Source organism: Porites lutea, chromosome 4, assembly GCF_958299795.1.
Source record: "Porites lutea chromosome 4, jaPorLute2.1, whole genome shotgun sequence".
Classification (NCBI taxonomy): Eukaryota; Metazoa; Cnidaria; class Anthozoa; order Scleractinia; family Poritidae; genus Porites; species Porites lutea.
The window spans coordinates 37,078,056-37,103,252 of NC_133204.1; the positions used below are offsets into that span (position 1 = coordinate 37,078,056).

The 25,197-nt window shown below is 41.2% G+C and overlaps 4 protein-coding genes across 4 annotated transcripts; 2 read left to right on the forward strand and 2 right to left on the reverse strand.

Annotated features, from left to right (window-relative positions):
• Positions 1 to 385: 385 nt before the first annotated feature.
• LOC140935560 (uncharacterized) lies at positions 386 to 2,202 on the reverse strand. Its single transcript, XM_073385122.1, has one exon. The coding sequence runs from the start codon at positions 2,098 to 2,100 to the stop codon at positions 436 to 438; it is 1,665 nt and encodes a 554-aa protein (XP_073241223.1). The 5' UTR covers positions 2,101 to 2,202; the 3' UTR covers positions 386 to 435.
• Positions 2,203 to 3,519: 1,317 nt separating this feature from the next.
• LOC140935561 (uncharacterized) lies at positions 3,520 to 5,351 on the reverse strand. The gene has a single exon (XM_073385123.1). It carries the CDS (start codon positions 5,247 to 5,249, stop codon positions 3,585 to 3,587), a length of 1,665 nt encoding a protein of 554 aa, XP_073241224.1. The 5' UTR covers positions 5,250 to 5,351; the 3' UTR covers positions 3,520 to 3,584.
• Positions 5,352 to 16,005: 10,654 nt separating this feature from the next.
• Positions 16,006 to 17,502, forward strand: LOC140935562 (uncharacterized). The gene has a single exon (XM_073385124.1). The coding sequence runs from the start codon at positions 16,011 to 16,013 to the stop codon at positions 17,205 to 17,207; it is 1,197 nt and encodes a 398-aa protein (XP_073241225.1). The 5' UTR covers positions 16,006 to 16,010; the 3' UTR covers positions 17,208 to 17,502.
• Positions 17,503 to 17,975: 473 nt separating this feature from the next.
• Positions 17,976 to 20,406, forward strand: LOC140935563 (uncharacterized). Its single transcript, XM_073385125.1, has one exon. It carries the CDS (start codon positions 18,074 to 18,076, stop codon positions 20,354 to 20,356), a length of 2,283 nt encoding a protein of 760 aa, XP_073241226.1. The 5' UTR covers positions 17,976 to 18,073; the 3' UTR covers positions 20,357 to 20,406.
• Positions 20,407 to 25,197: the final 4,791 nt, after the last annotated feature.

Below are 25,197 nucleotides of genomic sequence, written 5' to 3' on the forward strand. Positions count from 1 at the left end.
TACCCGCCCTCCCTCCCCTTCCCCGCTTGGCTGCTACCACAATGAGGTGCCCAGAAACCCATTTGTGTCCACAAGTGTCCATATTAAGCGGGTTGAATTTAAAGAAAATGTAAGGGCTTCCTTTCCCCAGGGACAAAGCAAACTGTCCGTGAATGAGGTGACCGTATTGACAGGGTGTCTATATTAAGGGGGTTGAATTTAGAGTAAATATAAGGGTTTTCTTTTCCCAGGGATAAAGCAAACTGTCCATAATACTGAGGTGTCCGTATCAACGGGGTGTCTGCATTAAGCAGGTTGAATTTAGAGTAAATGTACGGGCTTTATTTCCCCAGGGATACAGCAAACTCTCCGTAATACTGAGGTGTCCGTATTGTAAAATGGGGTTGACAGACCTGCGCGGCTCCTGCTGTGTGACCGTTGTGTTGTTATAAGCCTTTACAGTTTTGCTTTAACAAGCATGTCTTTAAGCGACTTTCCTTTTCTATAAGAGATCAAGGGAGGTTCCTTGAATATCTCTCTGAGTAGTGGCTGGTTTTCTATTAAATGCCATTTTTCCATTAGTATGTTTTTCAAACCTGGTAATGACGGTTGAAATTGCGTGACAAAGGGTAAAAGTATTTTTTGCGCTTTCTGTTTTTGTGTCAGAGCTGTCGCTCTATCTGCATATTTAACTTCTGAGAGGATCTTTTCTACCATACTCTCTGGGTAGCCTCTCGAGATAAGGCGTGTTTTAAAGTTTTTAATATTCTTGTCAAATATGACTTTAGAAGAGTTAGTTCTTAGAAGTCTAAGAGCCTCTCCTTTGACAAAACCTTTTTTAACGCCTGGTGGGTGGCAACTGTTAAAGTTAGTGTACTGAAACGTTTCAGTAGATTTAAAATGTGTGCGCACGTCGAGAATTCTTTCTTTCTCAAATCTCTCTCCCTTATAGACTGTCGTGTCCAAGAATGTGGTTTCAAATTGTGATATTTCAGCAGTGAACTTGATTGTAGGATGAAAAGAATTGGCTTGCTCAATGAAAAGATCTATATCTTCTTTGTTTGTGTCCCACAAAGAGAATATGTCGTCAATAAACCTTTTCCACGTTAGTGGTTTCCTTCTGCTTTGTTTTAAGATCTCCTTTTCTATTGTTGCCATAAAAATGTTGGCAAAAGCTACTGCCATTTTCGTGCCCATAGCAGTTCCGTGAGTCTGGAGATAGTCTTTCCCATTGAAATGGAAAGAGTTCTCTTTAAGGATAAGACTGAGCATTTCTTTAAGCAGGTGTGTAGCTATAGGAGGGTTTTTGTCATGAAATTTTTCGTATGCGTTGCATACTATAGTAATTCCTTCCTCCTGTGGGATATTCGTGTAAAGGCTGGTGACATCCATTGAGACTAAGAAAGCGTTACTAGGCACCCTAGTGTTTTCGATAAATCTTATAAAATGTGTCGTATCTTTAAGATACGAGTCTTGTATTTGTGCTATTGGCTGAAGTAGCTTGTCTACAAATGATGAGAGGCGTTCTGTGGGGCCATCGCACCCCGAAATGATAGGTCTTCCAACTAAAGTCGGTTTGTGTATTTTTGTGAGAGTGTAGAATACTGGAATTCGTGGCGGATCTGGTGTCTGGTTAAACCATTTTACTGTCATTTGGTCAATGAAACCTTCGTTATGTAGAGTGTTAATGAGGTGTTTAACTCTCTGGGATGTGTCCTTAACCATTGGTTTTTCCAAAGGTTGATAGTTGTTTCTATCATCCAACTGTTTTTGTCCCTCATTTATTTTGTTCTCTCTTTTCATTATGACGGTTGTTGTGCCTTTATCTGCTTTCTTAAGGATTATTTCTTTGTTTTGAATAAGTTCACGGAGCGCTCGGCGCTCCCCAGGCGGCAGATTGTTTTTAGGTTTATTTAGTGGCACTTCTGTTAGCCGTAGTTTGACTTCCTCTAAATAGGATTCTAGAGCAACTGACCGTTGAACTGGGGGAATCCAACTAGACTTCACATGGAAGGGGTGTGGTACAGTATCTTTGCCATGATAAATGTATTTGAGGCGCATCCTTCTGGCAAATTGGTTAAAGTCTGAAATTAGTTGGCTCCTTATCTGGTTTTCTTTCATGACAGGAGTTGGAATGAATTTCAAACCCCGAGAGAGTAAATTGATCTGCTCTGTTGTTAGTTCTGTGTCTGAGAGGTTCTTAATGTGTTTTTTGCGTGTCTCTATGGCTTCGTTATATAGCTTAATGTGTTTGACATTTTTCCGCTTTCTTCTCCTGTGATTTCTTTCAGTGAGTGTTTTACTATTTATCCCCTTCTCTTTTCCCTTGTTAGAAACAGGGAGAACACTGGGATACGATTCACTTTGTTTATTCTCAATATCAGTAAACTTTGACATCATTTGTGAGAACTTGTCGAACTTAGCTTGGAGGTCTGATGCTAACTTAATTACATCAGTGCTTTTCATTACATTGTTTTCTCTAGTCGCCGATGGCGTCTTATGCTCTCTAGTTTGAACAACATTGGTCGCTTTCCTGAAGTGAGGCTTATCCTTCTCAACCTTTTTTCGTTTGTTCTGAAGACGATCAATGCGTCTTTGGTGAAACTTCGCTAACGAGTGAATGAACTCTTGTTCGGCAGTTTTTCTAATCGAGCCTATTTCTCGTTTAAATTCTTCGTCTGGCGTGATATTTGCACGCACGTTGTACCTTAGTGTCTTTGGACATGTTCTGTCCTTCATGTGTTTTCTCAGTTTCGTGATGGCTGTCTCTGATTTTTCAATCTTTGTCTCTAAGGAGGCGGCTTCGGCGGCTCTGCGTGGTGTTTTGCCGTTATGGGTCTGATCGTTGGATTGGTCCCGTTTTCGTTTTCTATCGTTATGGTACTGTTCTCTAGGAACTCTTGTTGTCTTCTGGCGGGTAGGTTGAGAGTCAGGTATAGTTTCAGAGTCGTCAGTAATGGCGCTTTCGTTTCCTTCACCTTCTGTCTCGTCAAGGAGTAGATTTTCCTCTTCAGCGTCCATTGGAGACTCATCTGTTTCTTCTGGCTGAGGTGGTCTAAGTTGACCGTCTTTGGTGAGAATTGAATATTCCATATGTAGATGTAAAAGCTGAAGCAAGACTGCAGTTTCGATTCTACTAGGGAATCTCGTCAGTTGCTAGAGGTATATCTCATGGATAGTGGTAACGTAAAGAGGTTACAGCCGTTTATATAACGCTTAACGGATCGAAAATGCGCGCCTGTTTTTCTATTGGTCCATAGATTCTGGCCAATGACGTGAGTCTTTTGCAATTTCGATCCGACATACAGTTGTGTTTCTATAGAAGGCTTTCTCGTCAGTATTTGAACAATGTAGGTTATTGTCCTCTCTGAAAAGTACATAGACTTTATAAGTAAATGTTACTATTCAACATTTCCAAAGATGAAGATCTGAATATTCGTATGTACTGGGTACATTTACTTCTTTTGTATCATTGTACATGTTCAAATTCTGATTGTCTGGCACGTCGCAGGACGGGGTCATGTCTAAAAATATCAAGCATGGTAAAATGGGGTTGACAGACCTGCGCGGCTCCTGCTGTGTGACCGTTGTGTTGTTATAAGCCTTTACAGTTTTGCTTTAACAAGCATGTCTTTAAGCGACTTTCCTTTTCTATAAGAGATCAAGGGAGGTTCCTTGAATATCTCTCTGAGTAGTGGCTGGTTTTCTATTAAATGCCATTTTTCCATTAGTATGTTTTTCAAACCTGGTAATGACGGTTGAAATTGCGTGACAAAGGGTAAAAGTATTTTTTGCGCTTTCTGTTTTTGTGTCAGAGCTGTCGCTCTATCTGCATATTTAACTTCTGAGAGGATCTTTTCTACCATACTCTCTGGGTAGCCTCTCGAGATAAGGCGTGTTTTAAAGTTTTTAATATTCTTGTCAAATATGACTTTAGAAGAGTTAGTTCTTAGAAGTCTAAGAGCCTCTCCTTTGACAAAACCTTTTTTAACGCCTGGTGGGTGGCAACTGTTAAAGTTAGTGTACTGAAACGTTTCAGTAGATTTAAAATGTGTGCGCACGTCGAGAATTCTTTCTTTCTCAAATCTCTCTCCCTTATAGACTGTCGTGTCCAAGAATGTGGTTTCAATTTGTGATATTTCAGCAGTGAACTTGATTGTAGGATGAAAAGAATTGGCTTGCTCAATGAAAAGATCTATATCTTCTTTGTTTGTGTCCCACAAAGAGAATATGTCGTCAATAAACCTTTTCCACGTTAGTGGTTTCCTTCTGCTTTGTTTTAAGATCTCCTTTTCTATTGTTGCCATAAAAATGTTGGCAAAAGCTACTGCCATTTTCGTGCCCATAGCAGTTCCGTGAGTCTGGAGATAGTCTTTCCCATTGAAATGGAAAGAGTTCTCTTTAAGGATAAGACTGAGCATTTCTTTAAGCAGGTGTGTAGCTATAGGAGGGTTTTTGTCATGAAATTTTTCGAATGCGTTGCATACTATAGTAATTCCTTCCTCCTGTGGGATATTCGTGTAAAGGCTGGTGACATCCATTGAGACTAAGAAAGCGTTACTAGGCACCCTAGTGTTTTCGATAAATCTTATAAAATGTGTCGTATCTTTAAGATACGAGTCTTGTATTTGTGCTATTGGCTGAAGTAGCTTGTCTACAAATGATGAGAGGCGTTCTGTGGGGCCATCGCACCCCGAAATGATAGGTCTTCCAACTAAAGTCGGTTTGTGTATTTTTGTGAGAGTGTAGAATACTGGAATTCGTGGCGGATCTGGTGTCTGGTTAAACCATTTTACTGTCATTTGGTCAATGAAACCTTCGTTATGTAGAGTGTTAATGAGGTGTTTAACTCTCTGGGATGTGTCCTTAACCATTGGTTTTTCCAAAGGTTGATAGTTGTTTCTATCATCCAACTGTTTTTGTCCCTCATTTATTTTGTTCTCTCTTTTCATTATGACGGTTGTTGTGCCTTTATCTGCTTTCTTAAGGATTATTTCTTTGTTTTGAATAAGTTCACGGAGCGCTCGGCGCTCCCCAGGCGGCAGATTGTTTTTAGGTTTATTTAGTGGCACTTCTGTTAGCCGTAGTTTGACTTCCTCTAAATAGGATTCTAGAGCAACTGACCGTTGAACTGGGGGAATCCAACTAGACTTCACATGGAAGGGGTGTGGTACAGTATCTTTGCCATGATAAATGTATTTGAGGCGCATCCTTCTGGCAAATTGGTTAAAGTCTGAAATTAGTTGGCTCCTTATCTGGTTTTCTTTCATGACAGGAGTTGGAATGAATTTCAAACCCCGAGAGAGTAAATTGATCTGCTCTGTTGTTAGTTCTGTGTCTGAGAGGTTCTTAATGTGTTTTTTGCGTGTCTCTATGGCTTCGTTATATAGCTTAATGTGTTTGACATTTTTCCGCTTTCTTCTCCTGTGATTTCTTTCAGTGAGTGTTTTACTATTTATCCCCTTCTCTTTTCCCTTGTTAGAAACAGGGAGAACACTGGGATACGATTCACTTTGTTTATTCTCAATATCAGTAAACTTTGACATCATTTGTGAGAACTTGTCGAACTTAGCTTGGAGGTCTGATGCTAACTTAATTACATCAGTGCTTTTCATTACATTGTTTTCTCTAGTCGCCGATGGCGTCTTATGCTCTCTAGTTTGAACAACATTGGTCGCTTTCCTGAAGTGAGGCTTATCCTTCTCAACCTTTTTTCGTTTGTTCTGAAGACGATCAATGCGTCTTTGGTGAAACTTCGCTAACGAGTGAATGAACTCTTGTTCGGCAGTTTTTCTAATCGAGCCTATTTCTCGTTTAAATTCTTCGTCTGGCGTGATATTTGCACGCACGTTGTACCTTAGTGTCTTTGGACATGTTCTGTCCTTCATGTGTTTTCTCAGTTTCGTGATGGCTGTCTCTGATTTTTCAATCTTTGTCTCTAAGGAGGCGGCTTCGGCGGCTCTGCGTGGTGTTTTGCCGTTATGGGTCTGATCGTTGGATTGGTCCCGTTTTCGTTTTCTATCGTTATGGTACTGTTCTCTAGGAACTCTTGTTGTCTTCTGGCGGGTAGGTTGAGAGTCAGGTATAGTTTCAGAGTCGTCAGTAATGGCGCTTTCCTTTCCTTCACCTTCTGTCTCGTCAAGGAGTAGATTTTCCTCTTCAGCGTCCATTGGAGACTCATCTGTTTCTTCTGGCTGAGGTGGTCTAAGTTGACCGTCTTTGGTGAGAATTGAATATTCCATATGTAGATGTAAAAGCTGAAGCAAGACTGCAGTTTCGATTCTACTAGGGAATCTCGTCAGTTGCTAGAGGTATATCTCATGGATAGTGGTAACGTAAAGAGGTTACAGCCGTTTATATAACGCTTAACGGATCGAAAATGCGCGCCTGTTTTTCTATTGGTCCATAGATTCTGGCCAATGACGTGAGTCTTTTGCAATTTCGATCCGACATACAGTTGTGTTTCTATAGAAGGCTTTCTCGTCAGTATTTGAACAATGTAGGTTATTGTCCTCTCTGAAAAGTACATAGACTTTATAAGTAAATGTTACTATTCAACATTTCCAAAGATGAAGATCTGAATATTCGTATGTACTGGGTACATTTACTTCTTTTGTATCATTGTACATGTTCAAATTCTGATTGTCTGGCACGTCGCAGGACGGGGTCATGTCTAAAAATATCAAGCATGGTAAAATGGGGTTGACAGACCTGCGCGGCTCCTGCTGTGTGACCGTTGTGTTGTTATAAGCCTTTACAGTTTTGCTTTAACAAGCATGTCTTTAAACGACTTTCCTTTTCTATAAGAGATCAAGGGAGGTTCCTTGAATATCTCTCTGAGTAGTGGCTGGTTTTCTATTAAATGCCATTTTTCCATTAGTATGTTTTTCAAACCTGGTAATGACGGTTGAAATTGCGTGACAAAGGGTAAAAGTATTTTTTGCGCTTTCTGTTTTTGTGTCAGAGCTGTCGCTCTATCTGCATATTTAACTTCTGAGAGGATCTTTTCTACCATACTCTCTGGGTAGCCTCTCGAGATAAGGCGTGTTTTAAAGTTTTTAATATTCTTGTCAAATATGACTTTAGAAGAGTTAGTTCTTAGAAGTCTAAGAGCCTCTCCTTTGACAAAACCTTTTTTAACGCCTGGTGGGTGGCAACTGTTAAAGTTAGTGTACTGAAACGTTTCAGTAGATTTAAAATGTGTGCGCACGTCGAGAATTCTTTCTTTCTCAAATCTCTCTCCCTTATAGACTGTCGTGTCCAAGAATGTGGTTTCAATTTGTGATATTTCAGCAGTGAACTTGATTGTAGGATGAAAAGAATTGGCTTGCTCAATGAAAAGATCCATATCTTCTTTGTTTGTGTCCCACAAAGAGAATATGTCGTCAATAAACCTTTTCCACGTTAGTGGTTTCCTTCTGCTTTGTTTTAAGATCTCTGTTTCGTTCCTCGGTTTTGGGTACTACTCGGGTTGAAGACACACTAGGAAAATAATGTCAACGGGATCTACCAGTTGTTTTTGAACTACTTTAATGTCACAATTTCCAATCTCGCGACAACTAGCTAGATGTGTATATGCGTAGTCAACTGAAAATAAAGGCATACATTGCATTGCTTACTTGTGAATCGACTATAAAAACTTGATAAATCGAATCTAACTGAAAATGAAATCAGCAAACTTTCTTCAACAAATGTGAACATACTTACAATTCTGTAAGGCGTTATCCCGTGATGACACGGCTATTTTCCTATCTTATTTGAAGAAAAGGTATAAGACACTGTTTTCAATAACAGGATTCTTTCTCACAGACCCTTCAATTTCTCTAATCACGCTAGTCCCACGAGCGAGCTGAAAACTGATTGGCTAAATTCTAAGAAAGAATAATAATCTTGCGTGTCCGGTTTTATCGCTAATAAAAACAATCAAAAAAAATACCGTGACTCAAAACTAATTACAACTGTCAACGGAGTGCAAAACACTCGGCCCCAGTGCGGAAATTGGGGACCTAATTGAGCAACGATCAAATTAGCACGAAGTTAAACTCAGCTATATTTTATCAGTTCAGTGTTCTGGAGTAATAAATGTTTCTATTATTGTTCTTCTCCACAAAGCTCTTGCTTTGTAGCAATAACGCATAATTTGTGTATGGGGCGATCGTACTCGCCATTCTGGGTTCTGATGCGCACCTTCCTGACTAATCCGTCCTCCCCTGGGTAGGTGTCTACAATCAGCGCCATCTCCCACTGTAGTCTCTTCCGATGTGGGTTGAGCTCGAGGACCAAATCGCCGATTTTGACGTTCTCTCTTTTACGAAACCACTTGTTCCGCGGCAGCAACGATGGAGCAAAGTACTTCATCCAGCAAGTCCAATATTCGGCAACTCTGTTTTGGACACTCCTTATTAAATGCCTCGGATTAACTCTGGTTTCTTGCTCGGGCTGAGGAGGACAGCTGTGACGACCAATTAGGATGTCGTTCGGGGTAATAGGTGGTTCCTCCCAGACGTCTTCGGAACTTGGGTAGAGGGGCCGACTGTTGATCATGTAGGTAACTTCAGCCAGGAACGTTCTCCACTGTTCTTCAGTGAATGCTTGATTCTTACATACACTGTTGAGGGCTTGCCTGGCGGACTTAATCAGCGATTCGACAACCCCATTTTGGTGACTCGCATGTGGGACGTTCCACTGCCATTCAAAATCACAGACAAATTCTTCTGAAAGGATGCTTTGTATCTTGGGGATGTCCCAATTCTGCATTACCTCTCTCAGGTATTCCTGTGCCCCTACAAAGTTGGAGCCTCGGTCTGACCAGCAGACGTTTGGGTGTCCGCGCAAACATGCGAATCGACGAAAGGCCATTAGGAAGGCTTCGGTTGACTTGTCAGTTACGAGTTCCAGGTGAACCGCTCGCGTTGTTGCACATGTGAAAATTATTATCTGGGCTTCTTGAAGTGTTCTTCGGTTCAGTCTGATCTGCAGTGGCCCGAACATGTCCATAGCGGTGTTCGAGAATGGAGGAAATCCGGCTGCTACCCGCAAACTTGGCAGTTGACCCATAAGCTGTTGTAGGGGTTTCTTGCGCAGTTTCCGACAGTCGACACACTTGCTGACCACGGACTTAGCCATTTTTCTGAGCCCAATAATCCAAAGCGTTCGCCTTGCTTCGTGCATGAGACTCTTGTAACCGGAATGTCCGCGTTTCTGGTGCAAGTGTCGTAAAAGGAGGATTGCTAGTGTATGATCTCTGGGCAGCACAACGGGGTTCCTCATGTCCTTTGGTAGGATCCTGGCATTTTCAAGGCGGCCACGAGCTCTGATTAGCCCTTCCTCGTCCGTTGTGGCGATCAGCTTTTCGTCAAGTTGTGACACATCTAGGTGGAGCTGACTCCATTTCAAGAGTTGCAATTCTGAACGCTTTAGATCCTGGACTGTTAGGGAGCTGTTGGGTACAGCCCTACGTCTTGTAATGTCAACAAAACGATGAACGTAAGCAAGGACTCTGCGAATTTTTGTGAACGTCGAGCAGCTTTGCAATAAGTAGCAAAAGATAGGGTTGTCCTCTTTCAGTCTTTGTGAACTGAGGCAGCATGAAACTCTCTACTGTTGTCGTGCCATTTCGTTGCAGCCTTCATTTCTTTTAAAGTCTCTTTTCGATCCTGGTGAGGGTTCTGGTCCTCGTCCTCAAATTTTGGCCATTCCGTCTCTGGCAACTTTAGAAACGACGGCCCCGAGATCCAACTTTCGAGGTCACCCGGAGCAATTCCCCTGGTAAGGGCATCTGCAGGGTTGTACTTGGATTTGATGTAGCGGAATTGTTCTGATCCCACTGTTTCTTGGATTTCTGCCACCCTAACTGATACAAACGGTCTGAATTCTCGAGGTGGGGTCTTGATCCACGTTAAGACTGTTCGAGAGTCTGTCCAGAAAGTCCTATCGCATTCGTGAAAATTAACAAAGGCCAGCGCCTCCTGGCATGTGTTGTAAATTCGCGTAAGAGCTAGACACCCCAAGAGTTCAAGTCGGGGAATAGTTTTCCGTTTCAGCGGGGCGACAAAGGGCTTGACAATAACTGGAACGCATTGATGACTTCCATCCTGCAGCTTCCAACGGAGAAAAATGGCGGCTCCATACCCCAGTTCTCCTCCGTCCGCAAAACCATGTACTTGAGGTGGACCTATTGCATGATCTGGTTTTAGCTTCCGGTCAAATTTGAAAGATAGAAGTTGGTTTATTGCTTCTTCGTTTTCCTTCCATTCTTGTTGGATTGCTTCTGGGAGGATGTCGTCCCAACCATATCCGGTACTCCACAGTTCTTGGAGGTCAATTCGGTACTTAATCGTCACAGGCGCGACGAGTCCAATAGGGTCCCATACTTGAGCCAATAGGGCGAGGCACGATCTCTTTGTGAAATCTTCTTTCTTTCTCACAACTGAGTCTTTCTTTAGGGCGAATGTGTCTTCTTGCTTGTCCCACTTGTGACCAAGCAAATCTGTATATCGTTCACCGCTGGTTTGGTCGACTTCCTGGCTGTTTGAATGCCACGCCTTTATCTGGAACTGACCCTTTCCAAGCACTTCGTCAATTGTAGTTGTGACATGCTTGGCTTCAGCAGCGGTTGGTCTGGATCCACCGATATCATCAACGTACATTCGCTCCTGAAGTTCCTTCGCCGCCTCAGGGAACTCCAGTTGGGAAGCTTTCGCCAGGATGTTGATGGCATTCGAAGCGATATCTGGAGCTGGCTTGTCCCCGAAATTTAGTCTGAGCCACTGGTATACAGTGGGAGGATCACTCTGATTCTTTCTCCACAGGAATCGATGAAAAACTTGATCATCCGGATGCACCAACACTTGGTTAAACATCTTGCGAATATCTCCGGCATACGCAAACTCATCCCAGCGCCATGCTGATAGAACATTGGGTAGGCTGCTGATGTAATTTGGTCCCTTCTCTAGGTGATCATTAAGGGAGAGACCGTTGTGCCCTTTGGATGATGAATCAAACACAAGTCTGACTTTTGTGCTCTTTTCTGGAGTGAACACCGCTTGTAGTGGCATGTACCATTCTTGCTGACTGTGATCCACGTTTTCAGGTGGTACTTTGATGACGAAGCTTTGATCTACTAGCTTTTGGACCTCTTCATCCACGATCGCAAGGCAATCTTTCTTTTTGAACGATTTCTCAGCTGAATACATTCTTTTCAGGGCAATGTCATAATTACTTTGTTTCGGAGGCCCGGTTTCCTTCCAAGGCATCCTGACTTGCACTCTTCCGCTCACCAACGTGGTCGAGGCTGAGAGAGCTTTTACGAACTTGTTCTCGCGCAGAGCATTTTCACTGCAGGTACAAAGTTCCGTCGGTCTGACTCCTAAGAAATCTTGATAAACAAGTTTCCTTATGTCTTCTGCGGCGCTCACAGTTCCAATGTCCACTGAGTGAACACGTGGTATAGCTTCAGCATCCGAGTCCAGTTGTCCCAAGATATACCAGCCAAAACAATTCCTTTTCGCCACTGGTTCTCCTGGATTACCGCTGTTTGTATGGATGTCAACAAAGGCATCGACGAAGTCAGTTCCAATCAGAAGATCGACCGTACCACCAGACAGATGTAACTTATCTGCGATCGTCTTGAGGTGAGGATAAGCTTCAACAGTTTTTCTTGACACGGTCTTAGCACTGCTACAAGGCTTACGAACGGTATGTACTCGGAGGTTCTTTCGGATGTCTTCATCGACGGGTGATTCAATCACAATCTCCAAGACTTCAGACACCTCTCCCCTTTGTTGTCCTCCGGCTAAGTTCATAGTAAGGTGTGTCTGAGGACCAGACAGACCTAGTAGCTTTGCAGCCCTCTTAGATAAAAGACTTGTATTTGAACCGGTGTCCAACATGGCAATTAAGGTTTTGAAGTTTCCTTCGCTATCTCTGACTCTGATTTTCTGAACTGGACAAACTCCAGGTACGTTCTTGACATCGTTAGCGCCCTCGTTGTCTCTTCCTTGGACACTGTTGTTTTTAGACTCGGCCTGATCTGGACTTCTTTTGTTAAAGGCAGGTGCGTCAGGATCCAAGTTTGACTTTGATGGGTCCACCTTCTTCTCGTTATGAAGAGAACGGTGATGATTTTTCTTGCACTTGTCACAAGTAGTTCCGTCGGCCTTCGTACAGTCATTCGTGTGATGAGACACTCTTAAGCATTTTCGACATCTTTTATTCTCCTTAACGACTTCCCACTTTTCGTTGACTGTTAACCCTTGGTATACCGGACAGGAAGCGAGCAGATGCTTAGACTTGCAGCCGAGGGGACAAGATTCATCATCTTTTCTACTGCTAGCGTCATTGGCGTGATGATCGGTCCTTCTGCCTCCGCGCTCTTTATAGCTGATGCTCCCCTCAATTTCTTTCTTTCCCCTGGATCGAAAGGCTGCCTCTTGGTGGAGCCAATCGACTAAATTTGCCACGTTTTCTTCTTTCTTTTGTCGTTGCATCTCTCTCCCAAAGTCCGCGTTGTCCTTTGGTTCAAGCTTCGACAAAAGTTTCGACATAAAGAAGGGCGCTTCACTTGCTTCCTGAACAGGACAGCCATTGTCCTCCATGTCACTCACAAACACTAGTACTGAGGTGGCGAAACGTCCCAGACTCTTCGAGTCGCCCTTTACAGTGCCGTAGTTATCAATTTCCGCCAGCAGCTCGTCCATTAACTTCCTTTTATCTGCAAATTCTATGTCTAAAATCTCCCATGCTCTATCGATGTTTTTGCAAGTCTTCAACTGTTCTGTCCACCAAGAACCCTTGGGCATGGCTTTACGAAACCTCTGAAGTTGTTCATCCTTATCCTGGCCATGTTTTTTCATCCAATGCTGAAATTCCTTTTTCCAGGTTAAGTACGCCTTGCGTGACCCATCCCACGATGGGGCCGGTAGCCTTTCTAAACCACTTGCGTGCGGTTTTGATGCCATATTTTCTGCCATTGTTTTTACTGCGTCAGCGACTGCTTCGAGGATTGCAGTGCTTTCAGAGGTGTTTTGCGATGCTGATTGGAATGTACTAAATTCTTTTTGATAACTCGCATATTTTCGCAAAGTTTCTAAATATCGCGGTTTAATTTCGTCTCCTGAATTTAGATTTTCGGTTATTCTTTCGTCTTCTGACGTGACTCCTTCTTCAACTAGTCTATCAGCAATGATCTCCATCTGTTTCTTGACAGCCCTGTACTTTGATTCGATCTCATTAAAAACAGCTGCCAATAAGTTTAGTTCGGGTTTCACCGAATAGAGAGTTTCAAATTCCACGAATAATTCATTGAGTACATGGATAGCGTTATCTCTTTTCCCAGAGAGGGTCTTTAAATCGATCTTTGGAGGCATCGTGTTGCGATCTAAAAAATTGTTGTCGTTCTTTCAACGTTCACGCCCTTAGCCTCGTTTTCATGCAGAGAATTTGGCGTGCGGTCCTCACGCGATCACGATATCTAACCAAAAAACCGAAGAATCAGATAATTTGTACCTTTGTTTAAGAAGTCTTGTCCTTATGGCGAAGGTTTCCAAAGACAGTCGGTCGCTCCTTTTGCTGTCGGTCGTCCTCGTTTTCCTGTCGCCAAGATGATCTTCTCGATGACTTGTTGACCTTTGGTGTATGTCCTCGTGCGTCGTAGAATTTTGACTGTTTCGTACCTCGGTTTTGGGTACTACTCGGGTTGAAGACACACCAGGAAAATAATGTCAACGGGATCTACCAGTTGTTTTTGAACTACTTTAATGTCACAATTTCCAATCTCGCGACAACTAGCTAGATGTGTATATGCGTAGTCAACTGAAAATAAAGGCATACATTGCATTGCTTACTTGTGAATCGACTATAAAAACTTGATAAATCGAATCTAACTGAAAATGAAATCAGCAAACTTTCTTCAACAAATGTGAACATACTTACAATTCTGTAAGGCGTTATCCCGTGATGACACGGCTATTTTCCTATCTTATTTGAAGAAAAGGTATAAGACACTGTTTTCAATAACAGGATTCTTTCTCACAGACCCTTCAATTTCTCTAATCACGCTAGTCCCACGAGCGAGCTGAAAACTGATTGGCTAAATTCTAAGAAAGAATAATAATCTTGCGTGTCCGGTTTTATCGCTAATAAAAACAATCAAAAAAAATACCGTGACTCAAAACTAATTACAACTGTCAACGGAGTGCAAAACAATCTCCTTTTCTATTGTTGCCATAAAAATGTTGGCAAAAGCTACTGCCATTTTCGTGCCCATAGCAGTTCCGTGAGTCTGGAGATAGTCTTTCCCATTGAAATGGAAAGAGTTCTCTTTAAGGATAAGACTGAGCATTTCTTTAAGCAGGTGTGTAGCTATAGGAGGGTTTTTGTCATGAAATTTTTCGTATGCGTTGCATACTATAGTAATTCCTTCCTCCTGTGGGATATTCGTGTAAAGGCTGGTGACATCCATTGAGACTAAGAAAGCGTTACTAGGCACCCTAGTGTTTTCGATAAATCTTATAAAATGTGTCGTATCTTTAAGATACGAGTCTTGTATTTGTGCTATTGGCTGAAGTAGCTTGTCTACAAATGATGAGAGGCGTTCTGTGGGGCCATCGCACCCCGAAATGATAGGTCTTCCAACTAAAGTCGGTTTGTGTATTTTTGTGAGAGTGTAGAATACTGGAATTCGTGGCGGATCTGGTGTCTGGTTAAACCATTTTACTGTCATTTGGTCAATGAAACCTTCGTTATGTAGAGTGTTAATGAGGTATTTAACTCTCTGGGATGTGTCCTTAACCATTGGTTTTTCCAAAGGTTGATAGTTGTTTCTATCATCCAACTGTTTTTGTCCCTCATTTATTTTGTTCTCTCTTTTCATTATGACGGTTGTTGTGCCTTTATCTGCTTTCTTAAGGATTATTTCTTTGTTTTGAATAAGTTCACGGAGCGCTCGGCGCTCCCCAGGCGGCAGATTGTTTTTAGGTTTATTTAGTGGCACTTTTGTTAGCCGTAGTTTGACTTCCTCTAAATAGGATTCTAGAGCAACTGACCGTTGAACTGGGGGAATCCAACTAGACTTCACATGGAAGGGGTGTGGTACAGTATCTTTGCCATGATAAATGTATTTGAGGCGCATCCTTCTGGCAAATTGGTTAAAGTCTGAAATTAGTTGGCTCCTTATCTGGTTTTCTTTCATGACAGGAGTTGGAATGAATTTCAAACCCCGAGAGAGTAAATTGATCTGCTCTGTTGTTAGTTCTGTGTCTGAGAGGTTCTTAATGTGTTTTTTGCGTGTCTCTATGGCTTCGTTATATAGCTTAATGTGTTTGACATTTTTCCGCTTTCTTCTCCTGTGATTTCTTTCAGTGAGTGTTTTACTATTTATCCCCTTCTCTTTTCCCTTGTTAGAAACAGAGAGAACACTGGGATACGATTCACTTTGTTTATTCTCAATATCAGTAAACTTTGACATCATTTGTGAGAACTTGTCGAACTTAGCTTGGAGGTCTGATGCTAACTTAATTACATCAGTGCTTTTCATTACATTGTTTTCTCTAGTCGCCGATGGCGTCTTATGCTCTCTAGTTTGAACAACATTGGTCGCTTTCCTGAAGTGAAATAAGTCAAATAAGTCAAATACATTTATCATGGCAATGATACTGTACCACACCCCTTCCATGTGAAGTCTAGTTGGATTCCCCCAGTTTAACGGTCAGTTGCTCTAGAATCCTATTTAGAGGAAGTCAAACTACGGCTAACAGAAGTGCCACTAAATAAACCTAAAAACAATCTGCCGCCTGGGGAGCGCCGAGCGCTCCGTGAACTTATTCAAAACAAAGAAATAATCCTTAAGAAAGCAGATAAAGGCACAACAACCGTCATAATGAAAAGAGAGAACAAAATAAATGAGGGACAAAAACAGTTGGATGATAGAAACAACTATCAACCTTTGGAAAAACCAATGGTTAAGGACACATCCCAGAGAGTTAAACACCTCTGTCATTAAAACTCTACATAACGAAGGTTTCATTGACGAAATGACAGTAAAATGGTTTAACCAGACACCAGATCCGCCACGAATTCCAGTATTCTACACTCTCACAAAAATACACAAACCGACTTTAGTTGGAAGACCTATCATTTCGGGGTGCGATGGCCCCACAGAACGCCTCTCATCATTTGTAGACAAGCTACTTCAGCCAATAGCACAAATACAAGACTCGTATCTTAAAGATACGACACATTTTATAAGATTTATCGAAAACACTAGGGTGCCTAGTAACGCTTTCTTAGTCTCAATGGATGTCACCAGCCTTTACACGAATATCCCACAGGAGGAAGGAATTACTATAGTATGCAACGCATACGAAAAATTTCATGACAAAAACCCTCCTATAGCTACACACCTGCTTAAAGAAATGCTCAGTCTTATCCTTAAAGAGAACTCTTTCCATTTCAATGGGAAAGACTATCTCCAGACTCACGGAACTGCTATGGGCACGAAAATGGCAGTAGCTTTTGCCAACATTTTTATGGCAACAATAGAAAAGGAGATCTTAAAACAAAGCAGAAGGAAACCACTAACGTGGAAAAGGTTTATTGACGACATATTCTCTTTGTGGGACACAAACAAAGAAGATATAGATCTTTTCATTGAGCAAGCCAATTCTTTTCATCCTACAATCAAGTTCACTGCTGAAATATCACAAATTGAAACCACATTCTTGGACACGACAGTCTATAAGGGAGAGAGATTTGAGAAAGAAAGAATTCTCGACGTGCGCACACATTTTAAATCTACTGAAACGTTTCAGTACACTAACTTTAACAGTTGCCACCCACCAGGCGTTAAAAAAGGTTTTGTCAAAGGAGAGGCTCTTAGACTTCTAAGAACTAACTCTTCTAAAGTCATATTTGACAAGAATATTAAAAACTTTAAAACACGCCTTATCTCGAGAGGCTACCCAGAGAGTATGGTAGAAAAGATCCTCTCAGAAGTTAAATATGCAGATAGAGCGACAGCTCTGACACAAAAACAGAAAGCGCAAAAAATACTTTTACCCTTTGTCACGCAATTTCAACCGTCATTACCAGGTTTGAAAAACATACTAATGGAAAAATGGCATTTAATAGAAAACCAGCCACTACTCAGAGAGATATTCAAGGAACCTCCCTTGATCTCTTATAGAAAAGGAAAGTCGCTTAAAGACATGCTTGTTAAAGCAAAACTGTAAAGGCTTATAACAACACAACGGTCACACAGCAGGAGCCGCGCAGGTCTGTCAACCCCATTTTACCATGCTTGATATTTTTAGACATGACCCCGTCCTGCGACGTGCCAGACAATCAGAATTTGAACATGTACAATGATACAAAAGAAGTAAATGTACCCAGTACATACGAATATTCAGATCTTCATCTTTGGAAATGTTGAATAGTAATATTTACTTATAAAGTCTATGTACTTTTCAGAGAGGACAATAACCTACATTGTTCAAATACTGACGAGAAAGCCTTCTATAGAAACACAACTGTATGTCGGATCGAAATTGCAAAAGACTCACGTCATTGGCCAGAATCTATGGACCAATAGAAAAACAGGCGCGCATTTTCGATCCGTTAAGCGTTATATAAACGGCTGTAAGCTCTTTACGTTACCACTATCCATGAGATATACCTCTAGCAACTGACGAGATTCCCTAGTAGAATCGAAACTGCAGTCTTGCTTCAGCTTTTACATCTACATATGGAATATTCAATTCTCACCAAAGACGGTCAACTTAGACCACCTCAGCCAGAAGAAACAGATGAGTCTCCAATGGACGCTGAAGAGGAAAATCTACTCCTTGACGAGACAGAAGGTGAAGGAAACGAAAGCGCCATTACTGACGACTCTGAAACTATACCTGACTCTCAACCTACCCGCCAGAAGACAACAAGAGTTCCTAGAGAACAGTACCATAACGATAGAAAACGAAAACGGGACCAATCCAACGATCAGACCCATAACGGCAAAACACCACGCAGAGCCGCCGAAGCCGCCTCCTTAGAGACAAAGATTGAAAAATCAGAGACAGCCATCACGAAACTGAGAAAACACATGAAGGACAGAACATGTCCAAAGACACTAAGATACAACGTGCGTGCAAATATCACGCCAGACGAAGAATTTAAACGAGAAATAGGCTCGATTAGAAAAACTGCCGAACAAGAGTTCATTCACTCGTTAGCGAAGTTTCACCAAAGACGCATTGATCGTCTTCAGAACAAACGAAAAAAGGTTGAGAAGGATAAGCCTCACTTCAGGAAAGCGACCAATGTTGTTCAAACTAGAGAGCATAAGACGCCATCGGCGACTAGAGAAAACAATGTAATGAAAAGCACTGATGTAATTAAGTTAGCATCAGACCTCCAAGCTAAGTTCGACAAGTTCTCACAAATGATGTCAAAGTTTACTGATATTGAGAATAAACAAAGTGAATCGTATCCCAGTGTTCTCTCTGTTTCTAACAAGGGAAAAGAGAAGGGGATAAATAGTAAAACACTCACTGAAAGAAATCACAGGAGAAGAAAGCGGAAAAATGTCAAACACATTAAGCTATATAACGAAGCCATAGAGACACGCAAAAAACACATTAAGAACCTCTCAGACACAGAACTAACAACAGAGCAGATCAATTTACTCTCTCGGGGTTTGAAATTCATTCCAACTCCTGTCATGAAAGAAAACCAGATAAGGAGCCAACTAATTTCAGACTTTAACCAATTTGCCAGAAGGATGCGCCTCAAATACATTTATCATGGCAAAGATACTGTACCACACCCCTTCCATGTGAAGTCTAGTTGGATTCCCCCAGTTCAACGGTCAGTTGCTCTAGAATCCTATTTAGAGGAAGTCAAACTACGGCTAACAGAAGTGCCACTAAATAAACCTAAAAACAATCTGCCGCCTGGGGAGCGCCGAGCGCTCCGTGAACTTATTCAAAACAAAGAAATAATCCTTAAGAAAGCAGATAAAGGCACAACAACCGTCATAATGAAAAGAGAGAACAAAATAAATGAGGGACAAAAACAGTTGGATGATAGAAACAACTATCAACCTTTGGAAAAACCAATGGTTAAGGACACATCCCAGAGAGTTAAACACCTCATTAACACTCTACATAACGAAGGTTTCATTGACCAAATGACAGTAAAATGGTTTAACCAGACACCAGATCCGCCACGAATTCCAGTATTCTACACTCTCACAAAAATACACAAACCGACTTTAGTTGGAAGACCTATCATTTCGGGGTGCGATGGCCCCACAGAACGCCTCTCATCATTTGTAGACAAGCTACTTCAGCCAATAGCACAAATACAAGACTCGTATCTTAAAGATACGACACATTTTATAAGATTTATCGAAAACACTAGGGTGCCTAGTAACGCTTTCTTAGTCTCAATGGATGTCACCAGCCTTTACACGAATATCCCACAGGAGGAAGGAATTACTATAGTATGCAACGCATACGAAAAATTTCATGACAAAAACCCTCCTATAGCTACCCACCTGCTTAAAGAAATGCTCAGTCTTATCCTTAAAGAGAACTCTTTCCATTTCAATGGGAAAGACTATCTCCAGACTCACGGAACTGCTATGGGCACGAAAATGGCAGTAGCTTTTGCCAACATTTTTATGGCAACAATAGAAAAGGAGATCTTAAAACAAAGCAGAAGGAAACCACTAACGTGGAAAAGGTTTATTGACGACATATTCTCTTTGTGGGACACAAACAAAGAAGATATAGATCTTTTCATTGAGCAAGCCAATTCTTTTCATCCTACAATCAAGTTCACTGCTGAAATATCACAATTTGAAACCACATTCTTGGACACGACAGTCTATAAGGGAGAGAGATTTGAGAAAGAAAGAATTCTGGACGTGCGCACACATTTTAAATCTACTGAAACGTTTCAGTACACTAACTTTAACAGTTGCCACCCACCAGGCGTTAAAAAAGGTTTTGTCAAAGGAGAGGCTCTTAGACTTCTAAGAACTAACTCTTCTAAAGTCATATTTGACAAGAATATTAAAAACTTTAAAACACGCCTTATCTCGAGAGGCTACCCAGAGAGTATGGTAGAAAAGATCCTCTCAGAAGTTAAATATGCAGATAGAGCGACAGCTCTGACACAAAAACAGAAAGCGCAAAAAATACTTTTACCCTTTGTCACGCAATTTCAACCGTCATTACCAGGTTTGAAAAACATACTAATGGAAAAATGGCATTTAATAGAAAACCAGCCACTACTCAGAGAGATATTCAAGGAACCTCCCTTGATCTCTTATAGAAAAGGAAAGTCGCTTAAAGACATGCTTGTTAAAGCAAAACTGTAAAGGCTTATAACAACACAACGGTCACACAGCAGGAGCCGCGCAGGTCTGTCAACCCCATTTTACCGTGAATAATAATTAGCTAACAAAGACCAGATACACAGATACATTCTGCTACCCGCCCTCCCTCCCCTTCCCCGCTTGGCTGCTACCACAATGAGGTGCCCAGAAACCCATTTGTGTCCACAAGTGTCCATATTAAGCGGGTTGAATTTAAAGAAAATGTAAGGGCTTCCTTTCCCCAGGGACAAAGCAAACTGTCCGTGAATGAGGTGACCGTATTGACAGGGTGTCTATATTAAGGGGGTTGAATTTAGAGTAAATATAAGGGTTTTCTTTTCCCAGGGATAAAGCAAACTGTCCATAATACTGAGGTGTCCGTATCAACGGGGTGTCTGCATTAAGCAGGTTGAATTTAGAGTAAATGTACGGGCTTTATTTCCCCAGGGATACAGCAAACTCTCCGTAATACTGAGGTGTCCGTATTAAGCAGGTTGATGTTAGAGAAAATGTAAGCCGGGCTTTCTTTTCCAGTGACAAAGAAACGGATCGTAATAATGAGGTGTCCATACTAAGTAGGCGTCTATAAAGTGGGGTTTAACTAGACTATTTTCTCCCCTTATTTCTTTCATCCTCAATTAGCCCAGGAGTAACTTCACTCCCTTCAAAAAATTCAAAACCAAAACAGTTAAATTCTCCCTTAAAAAAAAAGGTAGTGAATAATTTAAAATTGTTCCTGATTATGTCAATTTTATTTGAAAATCACACGACTGAAAGTTTGTTTATAGTAAATACGATAAAATATTACACATGTTGTGGAAAAGGTTAAGGAATTTTAAGAAATGATGAGAAGTAACTCTTGAAAAGTTTGCATCACTCGTTGAATATATCCGGCACACAGAGGGGACCATAGCAGAACGCCATCTTAGTACAAAAAGGGAGTTCGCATTCCTCTTCATCCTTGATGTAGTTTTCTCTATTTGTACATGCAAGAATATACGATATTCCTTTATACCCCGCACAAAATTCATCGGGTTTACACTTCTTCACCTTGATATTCTCCAGACAAGCTTTCTTGGACCATTCGAAACACGTAGGACATTCGACTAAGAAAAAAGGAAAAGACAAGCAAATCAGTTTGTAAGTTATTTTTTCAGTTAGTGCCTGGCCGAAATCTACCGGCTAGTTATTCATAAGCAGCTATGCTGTCCAAATTTGGAAGAATTGGTATAATTTTCTATCATTAAATTCTACGACTGAAGTCGATCATAAAATAAAGAAAAAGTTATTGGACGACTGACCACATGCAAAGAAAGCGGCCTTCGTCCTTTTTGGCTATAAAGAATAGCCCATGTTCGATATGCTGAAATTTTAGCATGACTCCGAGGCTTTCGGGTCATTTTCTTGTTTTGTTTGGTTTTCTTTGTGCTCAAGACTCTTCTGGGAATTGCGAGGCAATCGAGTGGTGAAAATTTGCAATTTTCTCCCTAAAGCTTCGGAGTCATGTTAGAATTTTGATAAATCGAATGCGTGCTATTGAGAAAAAAAAAAGGCCGAAGATTTCGGAACAAGCGAAGACTAGTTGACTACTCAAAATGATAGTAAGAGTATACGAGATACAACTTGACAGATGCCAACTGCTTTTTCAAAAAAATCTGGAAGATAAACGATTTGTTCATTTCCTGGTTTCTGTAAAATGGTTTATTTTTTCAAGCATCAAATACCTTCTGGTAAAAACTATAGTTTCTATGGAACGTTTAGCTTTTGTTTGATAGAGGTTTTTATCATTTGAACACGGAGCTCCAACTAATGGCCTCTTAGTGCATCATAGAGTTCAAACCACAAAAATTAAAATATACGTCTTTTTGCGAAAATTGTCGCTTCTGTCTTGGAGTAAAAATTTTCAAAACTAGACCCCGTCTACACGAAATCCGTCACGAATCTTTCAAACCTCAAACTTCTGGTTTTTATGATGTATTTTTTACTTACGCCAATTGGCCTTCCATCCAGGGCCACACGCAACCAGTGAATTTGATCACGGACACCGCATTGTTTGAAACCGCTCTCCAGAGTTTTTTTTTTTGGATCTGACGGACTTGCGAAACTTCTTGTAGACGAGTGAACCCAGATATTTTCGAATTCAATTAAGTTTGTGATTTCAGCCTTCCTGGATTCGCTAGGACGTTGACTAAAGGCAGCGTTCAAACTTTGTGCCCGAGCACGGTGCCCGCTGGGCACTAATGTAAACACACCCAGGTACCCGCTGGGCACTAGTGTGAACACAACCTATATTCAAGTACCCACTCTAGAATTCGGGCACAGTGACGGTGACCGGTTACAAGGTCAAGTACAGTGCCGGGGGCCCGAGACTACTCGGACACAAAAGTGAGCATCGGGTACGTCCCTGTGTGCACGACATTTTTTCTAGTTCTGAGGGGGTCCGGATCCACTGCTTTATGCACGATGTTAAGGTCATGTTTCAAAATGGCGTCTGACAGGGCGAAATGGAGTAACAATGTACACATTCAGTTACATACCAGGGCCGGGTTGTTCAAAGCTGGGTTAAGATAACCCGGGGTTAGTGCGAAGTTTAAATTCAGATTTGAAAGCTCAGCAAGTTGATGATTGGATGCTTTTAAAAATAACGGGGAAAATTATCCGAGAAAATGCTTTTGAATAAAAAAAAAAGAAACCCGGGTTAAATTTAACCCTAGGTTAAGCGCTATTCGGCCTTCGAACAACCGGGCCCAGGAGAACACAACGCTTATTTTGTGCCGGTACCTAGCTTGGCACTTCAACCTGGATACCAAATGTGGATAACCTCTGAGAGCCTGATGTCGCAAACGTATTCACGTTAATAGCTTTTAAGCAATAAATACGGGGAAAGTCTAATGTTATCCAGCAACTAAAATTACCCGGAACTGTTAAAAGATACCTTGAGGTTGTGAAGGTTTTTCAGCTTTAAGAATAGAAGTAAAGACCAAGATCAGGAAGCAAGCTGTTTTGAAATACATTCTTGACGAAGAATGGCAGTCTGTGAAATGAAAATTATGAAGAATAAAATATCATCTTAACAAAAAGCTGGAACAATGTAAGTAGAAAAAAGTTCAAACAAAACGAAACAAAATCAAACGACAACTATTGAAAACGAAAACAAACAAAGAAAGAGACCATATTTGAATAAGCAATTAAGTCAATATAACAGTGAAGAATTCGGGTGATAAAAGCTGGTTACTAGATGATACTAAGCAACGACGACTTTTAGCTCAACACAGCGTTGCAACATTGTTGCGTCATTGTTTCCAATGGTTACAACATTGCTCCAACATTGCAGCGCTGTGTTGTGCCAAAAATCGTCGTTGCGAATCGTCCCGCGTAAGATCACCTTAAAAGCGACGTTTAAAAATAGAAATAAAATTTTCAAGACACGAAAATACAAAATTAAAAGTTATTATAAAGCTAACATGATGGCATGGTTTGTGAGGCAAAAACTCACTAATGCTTAAAAAATGTGCCAGGCCAGGGTAAGACTTTTAGGGAAAACGAAGAGTGCAACGTGGAACAACAGCAATAACAACGATCACCCCGCGGCTACTCCCTTTAATGACCTATGCGGGGAGGCTCCGCCCGAAAGGGGTATCTGTTTTAGGCTTCAGGTATCTGAAAGAGTAGGAATTTCATTCCTCTAAGTATATGAAATGATAGGGAAATCTTTCATTTTGGTTTGTAAAAAGTGAAATAGTTGAGAAAACGTTTTGGCTTAGTACATTTCAGTGGCGGATCCAGACCGTGAGATAAGGGGATGGGGTGTCGGGTGGTGGGGGGGGGGGGGGGGGGGGGTCGTGGGAGTGGTCTCCAAAATACTTTATTTCGGCCCTTTGGGTCTCAGTTTGGTCTAGAAATAAGAGGAACCCCCGGGCCCCTGCCGGTCTGGATCCGCCTTTGCATTTGCAGCAATTGAAAGGGATGTAAAGTTCTAAACTGGGTGTGTAAAAGTCTCTACCATTTAGTCAATAGAAGGTGTTCAAAAGAGGTATAAAACTTTGTTTAGTAGCCCCTTGGGACGACTAAAACAAAGACTCCAAATTATTCATTTTAGTACAAGGTTGTTATTCTAACTGCAGACTTAATTAGAGAATGTTAAATTATGCAGTCATTTCCCGCCATAAATGAAGTTAAGTACTCTCTGAAAAGAGGGGGCCCCAATATTTAGGTTTTTTGGCATCCGGGATTTGCCTTATTTCGATGCCGGACATAAGCATCGGAATTACGGGACTGTGCGAAATTAAACGTGGGTTGGGATAACGGGATTGAAGAACCCTATTGAAACCCTGTGAAACCAGTTTAATCCTGGCTATCGCCGCCTCTTAAACGATCTCACTCTTTTTTAGAAAATGCTTATTTTTCCCAAAAGTAACATTGATCCTTAAACAAAGTCGGAACCTCAGAAATTTTCAACTTAGTAATTAAGCAACAGCCTTTCGCCCGGTTGGTTCCCTAGGGTTTGGAAATAAATTAGGATACAATAATGGAGCAATTTGTACAACGGTCTAAAATTTACAATTTGTACAACGGTCTAAAAGAGAATAGGATATTTGAGTAAATCCATTTCTGTTATTTTTACAAGAGTTCTGGGCTAACTTTGGCTATTCAAATTGTCAGAATGAACGCTCTTAAGATCTTGTCCGCGTCGATACGTTGGCGGCAAAGCAATTATTCTGCGCCATTTTTAACCGTTTCTAAATTATTTTTATTATCTTTGTTATCAGTGGGAAACTAATTATAACAGGAAAGAAGATGTGAAAAGCGACAATAAAGGAAAAGTAAAATCTCGTAGGAGAAAC